The 6,993-nt window shown below is 46.1% G+C and overlaps 1 protein-coding gene across 3 annotated transcripts in view; it reads left to right on the top strand.

Annotated features, from left to right (window-relative positions):
* The window catches only part of lhfpl4a (LHFPL tetraspan subfamily member 4a), a gene marked incomplete at both ends in the record, with an annotated part of 28,243 nt that extends 21,250 nt beyond the window's left edge, over window positions 1-6,993 (top strand). Inside the window, 3 exons of one of the 3 annotated variants that reach the window (XM_080845586.1) lie at window positions 2,485-2,501; window positions 3,740-3,775; window positions 6,940-6,993. In XM_080845586.1, the coding sequence (XP_080701712.1) occupies window positions 2,485-2,501; window positions 3,740-3,775; window positions 6,940-6,993 (107 nt within the window). Of the gene's footprint in view, window positions 1-2,484; window positions 2,502-3,723; window positions 3,776-6,939 lie in introns of all 3 variants that reach the window. The other 2 variants (XM_080845587.1, XM_080845585.1) reach the window with 2 other exon arrangements.

Genomic DNA, 6,993 nt, shown 5'->3' with positions numbered 1-6,993 from the left:
CACCTTTTGTTGCAAAGACCCCCCCCCCCACACACACACACACACACACACACACCTCCTTCCTTGATCAAACTAAGTAAAGGCAGAGGAGCGTTGTTTTGGTGTGTATCGTGGTGCACAAAGGATTTACAAACAGGATGTCAATGCTGCTGCAATGCTAAATCATTTACTATCAACATTGTTGGTGTCGTGATAAGACGGTCTTACAACGTGATCAGAAAACAAAAAGAGGGAGAGGAAGAGAGAATGAGAGAGAGAGGGAGGGAGGGAGGGAGAGAACATGTCGAGCTGCCTATAGAGGGAGCGCACGGGGAAAAATCACCTCCCAATTCCTTCATAGCCTTCTGATTCTATTGAGGAAGTTACCATGGTTACATGTCAGATTCCGGCAGGATAAGAAGGGCTGTTGTACTCTCCCCAGTGACTCTGTGCTGTGCAGCTGTACCGCTGTGCCTCTCTCTCTCTCCACACTCTCACACTTGCACTAATTATGCCCCAGTGTTAATGCGCAAGAAATGAATTAGTAGCTAAGTGGAAGTGCATTGTGCACAGAAAACTGATGTGTACACACACTCGCATGCGCACGAACACATACTTAAACATTCATGCACTAATTTCTCATTTCTGCCATCACTTCCTCATCTAAGTGCTGTTCTATCTTGGCCTGTCTTAAGGGGTGGAGAGGGGAGATAGAAGAGGAGGATAGAGGGGTGGAGGTTTTTGTTGGGGGGGGGGGGGGGGGGGCGCGGGGGTTACAGCATCTGTGGCTAGCTGGGAATCGGTGTTGCAGCATCAATAAAAACCTGCTGGCAGGAAGCCACACCTCCTCCAGTTTGTATTCGTTCTCTGTTTGATCCAGTCTTTTGCAGTCTCACCGTTAAAATGGCAGATAGTTCCCTATCCCTTTCGTCTTCATCTTCTCCACCAATATTATGTGGGTTTATATTTTGTCTGCTCGCATGTTCCATAACATGGCCAAGTAAGATAGCCTGGCTGAATACACTACAGTCATGAGCAACCTCAATGTGTTTTCATTAGTGCTGAGAAGTTCATGACATAGCATGGTTAAATGAGACCAGATTTGGAGGATATTAAATCTGTGTTAAACCCACATTCTATCATCGCTTCACAAAGGGACATTGTCATTTAAGAAAAATGCAAAGTATCAGCTTCAATTTCACATCTGTTGGCCAATAAATGACTTGCAGAGTAACATTCTAGAATATATTGTGAGGATGTGCCAAAACTGATCTCGCTAGCCGGAACTTTCTGTCCATGACAGAAATCGCCCCAGACCTCTCCCATTGACTCCCATGTTAAATCTATTTTTTTCACAAAACAGAGCTCTCAATGCATTCTCTATCTCTTCCGGGAGGGCTCGCCCCTCCATGCCGTGTCATAAGTAATGGTAAAAGAAAAGCCTATGGTATTGCTGTATGAGTAAATCGGCTAACTTAATTGACCTACTGAGTGGGATTCCTTAATCATTATCAAAAAAATTGCCCCCCCCCCCCCCTGAGAATTGTTTCAGGAGCCGCCACTGGTCCTGGGCAACAACAGACTCCAACCCTGCGTATATTAGTTCACAAAGAATAGTTTAGGCAGCAGACTTTTTTTAATGGCTTCATCAAGTGCAGGCCTCTGGTGTGCCTGTGGCTGTGCAGCCATTCCTCTTCCGTGGCATCGTGCGGCTCTGTGAGTCTCCACACACCACTCCAAAAACCTCCCGCCGGCTCCCACCACGGGGGTCCCACTTTTTGGACAGAAATTTCTGCGGCTTCCTAAATCCGTTCTGGGAACAGGGGTAGGGATAGTTTCTGCCTGGGATGAACAATTAGGAAGACCAGAGATTGAAATGGAATAGCATCAGTGCCTTTTTGTTAACTGTTACATGCAATCCAATATGTGGGTTTTTCATGGTCATGCATGACGACAATGAGCTCCCTGCATGGTGTCTCTGTAAGAGAGACCTCTACTTAAAGGGACAGTGGAGCTCTGCTTAGCTCATTGATTTGTAATATTCTTTTATATAGTTTTTCACTTTGCTGTTAATAATAATAATGATAAGTAAACCTAAAGGAAAAAATTGACATGTGTATCATGAAATGCACTGTAAAACACTTACAGCCTCTGGGTACCATGTCAGCAGGTTTGACTTTCTTCTGCCAGACTGTTCCTGACTCAAAGCATCTGCGTTAGTGATAGTAATCAGAGGGTTAAGACAGCTGACTAAAGTATTACGCCCTTGCTTACTGCAGATTTAACGAAGTTGAAAAAAGACCAGCCATCTTCCTCCCATTGATTCACTACAGAGACAGGCTCAATGGGCCCAAAGTTTTGACATATCAGAATACGTCTCTATGACGTCTTCCTCTCCGTTAGGACAACAGTACTCACAGTCCAGTGACCTTGGTGTTGTTTTGTATGACAGTGGTTGCATATCGGCAAATGAACTAAACAAACCCTTCTATTCTGTCTTCACAGATTTTGCTGTATCGAGGGTAAGTGCAAAGCTGTTGTGGCTTCTGTGATTGTGTTGCTGTGTGGTGGTGGTAGTGGTAGTCAAAGCGTCAGTGTTGTTGTGGTTTCGCATCCTGATAGTGTGTAGCGTGCCTTGCCCAGGTGTGCCAGCTATTAGCTCAATCAGCCCTGCCACATGGAGCCCCTCCTGGTGCTCAAGTCAGACCTAACGTGGTGTCATGCCCAGTGACGCCACACACCTGCCTGCCAACACTGTGCCACTCGTGCAGCGGTAACGCGTCTGGACACGTGACACAGCTCCGCTTATCGACTGTTACACAGCGCTTCATGTAGCAGTTTGTAATGTAGCAGCCCCCTTCTCCTTACGGCAGTGTCCATGTAGAAAATGCTGCCGTGCCCAGAACAGGACGTGGAGTGCATGTTGTATGTCAGCTCCACCTCCACTCTCCCCGAGGCTGAACACACTCCCTCAGGACGGAGCAAGGCCTGCACTACTGCGCTAATGTCAAGTCAAGAAATGCGCTGCACTGAGCCCTGGCACAAAACAAGCACTAGAGTAGGCTAAGTGGGGCCAACGTGCGCTTTAGAAACCCATTTCAAAGCACAAAGGGGGAAAGAGGGAGAAACACCCTCAGCTTAATGACTAGATGACAACATCCAGAATGTATGACAACAACAACAGCAGCAGCTACTGAGATATGGTGTGAATTGAGAGTAACGTTCTTCATGAAAAATGAATTGGTAAAAGCATCACAAAATGCGCGGCGAGTGGAAAACACGCTGAGCACCTATTAGTCTTGCGCACACAAAAAAAAAGCCTCATTTAACATCTGATTGTTTAGAACACTCAGAGAAAGTTTCTAAGGGGAGCAGAACAGAGCTAAAGCACGTGAAAAGCTCCCCTTGCCAGCTGTGCAATGTTTTACTTGCCCATAGATAGACAATAAAGTACCTCAGAGTCCACAGCACAAACCTTTTCATATTTACAAAGAAACAAGACACCCCTCACACACAACTACTTTTTAAAACAAATTTAAAAAAGGACTAGTATTACAGGGCCATTGTTGATAACCTATTTCAGTAGATCAAATAGTGTTTGTCCTGAGTTGGCGTAAGGCAAAGACATTTCTAAGGTAGAAAAATGCAGGGCTGAAAAGAGAAGATTATACTGGCAGAGTGGACAAGGGAGCTGTGAAATGTTGAAGTGAAATACACAATGAACTTCCACATGGAGACTAACAGTCATTTTTCCTTACAGCCACTGCACCTGACTTCAACCCTCCGACTGGACGGAGTAAGACCCATTCATCAATCTGACCATTTATTCCCACCCCCCAAGTCATTTGTTCCTACGGAGAGATGTGCATGACAAACCTAGCACGCAGTCACTCCTGAAGTCTGTCCTTTCCCCTGTCCCCTCTGTGACAGTCCACTTGAAGCGAACAGAAGCAGACATGCTACACCACTCCCTCACCGACGGCTGCGATTAATGTGTCTAGTAATAGAGTTCGATTGCCACCCGGACCTCGAAGGGCACTGTTTTCAGGCTGGTTGCTCTCATGACAGAGAGTAATGAGCTCGCCGAGCCTTTTGAATGTGTGCGGGCTTGTTGTTCTAGGAGTTATTTTTTAAATGGGCCCTGTGAGTAATAAATATTTCAGACAGTGGTTTGGGGGCTAGCACATTGCGACCTCCCACGAAGCAGAACCTACGACCCTGGACAAATGTCCCAAATCTAAAGTAAACATGCATCAGGTCTGAATAAGAGGGTGTGTGTGTGAGGTGTGTGGAGGGGGGTTCTATCTTTCTTTCTACTTTCCCCCCTTCCATGTGGGGAGTTTGTAATCTCTGCGATGCTCCGCTGGCCAGCCTGCCAAATCTGACACCTGCTCTGGCTGAGGCACTGGGGCCGCGTAAACAGATTAGTCACGTTGTAATCCCTGCCCGCATAGCTTTTCTCTTCTCCCCACCTATGCGCACCCCCCCCCCCCCCCCCATACTGCCTATATATGTGCTGTAAGTCCATTTTCATTAAATTGGCTGGAGTTTGAAGATGAGTCATCAGAAAGTGATATGGCCGTTATTACGCTCACTTGCCAGGCCAGGTTAACAGCAAACCACCGGCTCTAGCTCCTGGTCTGAGATAGTGAGACTCTTGCCTCTGGTCTGAGATAGTGAGACTCTTGCCTCTGGTCAGAGAGATACAGAAGCAGACATGCTACACTTGCCCTCTGACCTCCGGCAGCTGTTAATGTGTCTAGTAATAGAGTTCGATTTCCACCCGGAACTCGAAGGGCACTGTTTTCAGGCTGGTTGCTCTCATGACAGAGAGTAATGAGCTCGCCGAGCCTTTTAGAATAGAATAGAATAGAAAAGCCTTTATTGTAATTGTATTGGCATACAACGAAATGTGCGTGTGCGGGCTTGTTGTTCTAGTAGTTCTATATGAAATGGGCCCTGTGATTAATTTATATTTCAGACAGTGGTTTGGGGGCTAGCACATTGCAACCTCCCACGAAGCAGAACCTACGATCCTGGGCAAACGAGCAGCTCCAGCCTCTTGTCTGAAACAGTGAGGCTCTTGTCTGAGATAGTGAGCCTCTGGCCACTTGTCTGAGATAGTGAGCCTCTGGCCACTTGTCTGAGATAGTGAGGCTGTAGTCTCTCATCTGAGATAGTGAGGCTCTAGTCTCTTGTCTGAGATAGATAGTGAGCATCTAGTCTCTTGTCTGAGACAGTGCGCCTCTAGCCTCTTGTCTGAGATAGCGAGGCTCTGGCCACTTGTCTGAGATAGTGAGGCTGTAGTCTCTCATCTGAGATAGTGAGCATCTAGTCTCTTGTCTGAGATAGTGAGGCTGTAGTCTCTCATCTGAGATAGTGAGCATCTAGTCTCTTGTCTGAGACAGTGCGCCTCTAGCCTCTTGTCTGAGATAGCGAGGCTCTGGAGGCAAAAGATCAGCCGCTCCTCTGGTGTTTCATCACTGCCTGCAATTCTGTTATTTTTTTCTTTGACAGTCCTTTTGTTTTTCTAAAGCAAGCAGACAAATAGATACATTCCTTCGCAATAAAGGTCATTCGTGAAGGAAAAAAACAGGCAGGCAACTGCAAGCAAGAAACAGTGATGGAATGGAAATACAGCTCAATAACTCCCTTCAGAGGACAAAAAAGAAATGGGCCTGTCAAAAGTACTAGAGGCACCCATCTCCAAGATGGAATGAGCCCCTTGCTGAAATGTCAGTAAACTTGTATTAAAGCGTGACCTTTCCATGATATTCTGTTTGTTTGTGTGTTTTTCACACTGGGATTGGGAGACGAAGATGCTCTTGGATTTAACGCCCACTGTAACACAAAGCGTTTATTTTCATGCCTCTCCGAGGTGTTTTCCGCTTCTTTTTCTTTTTCTTTTCCTCCGCATAATACGTAAAGCCTTTGTTCACCCCGTACGACAGAGATGAACAAATTGTGTCGAGCGGGACCACATTGCAACATGCTCAGATGCATGCGGAGAAATGGTCAGGCGAATTGTGTGCGTGTGTGTGTGTGTGTGTGTGAGAATGAGAGCGAGAGAAGGGAGGCTTACAGATAGCTAGGCGCTCAGATCATATTTCACACAGCAGACCTCTGCCCTCAGGTTCGTGGAACAGCCAGGAAGATTTACTGTGAGGACATCGCTGAGCGAAAGAGACCCACAGTAGAATCTCTGTAAAGGAACAGTGAGCAATAGAGTATTAGACATTAGGTACACATGGCAGGCAATAAAAGTGAGGGGTGTGACGATAGCCACTGACTATGAGTCGATGACGAGAGTCCCTGTTCATCCACAGCCACTGGTGTGTGGGAAGAGGCTGAATTTAGATTCCAAAATTTAGAATATGATAGCTTATGATTTTTCAGAAAAAAAAAACAAGCGGATTTCAAGGTTTTCAGTAAGAATTCTTTGTTCAGATAACTTTATCTTTTGATGTTGTCTGGTGCTTCATTTAGTGAGGTCATTGTACAGTAATGTGGGGTTAGTAAGTTGGGTCGCCCCTTCCACCAGTGTGACAGAGGAACTGCCTCACGTATGTGATGAGAAGGGATGTTTGTTAAAGGACTTGCTCCCTACTCACACCAAGTGTCTGCATGTCCCTGGTTTTGAGTAATATACTCTGTGAAAGACACTGGCCTTAAGACATGGCAACTTGTCACAGAAGCAAAATGGTCACTGACATTCCACATTATGCTGCAGTACATTCGGTGGTGGTAAAACAATCGTGAAGTCTCCTCCTTTTCCTAGATGTCAGAATCCTGCATAACCTTGTTCCTTACAGTTTGCCGTCCGCTTCCCGTGTTTTACCCCCCTGACATAACCCTTCCCTGGTTCAGTGCCCCACCCCTCTGTGTCCTTCTTTCTTTTAGAGAATAATGTCTAAAATCTTTCCTCTCTGTCTCCCTTCTTTTTATTGTGGTCTTTTCCAGATTGAGATCCGGGATACTAAGGACCCTCGCTATGGAGTCCAGCGGTTTCACTGA

This window comes from Sprattus sprattus, assembly GCF_963457725.1.
Source record: "Sprattus sprattus genome assembly, chromosome: 10".
Classification (NCBI taxonomy): domain Eukaryota; kingdom Metazoa; phylum Chordata; class Actinopteri; order Clupeiformes; family Clupeidae; genus Sprattus; species Sprattus sprattus.
The sequence above is the reverse complement of the archived record's forward strand: the minus strand, read 5'-3'. Positions and strand labels throughout refer to the sequence as shown.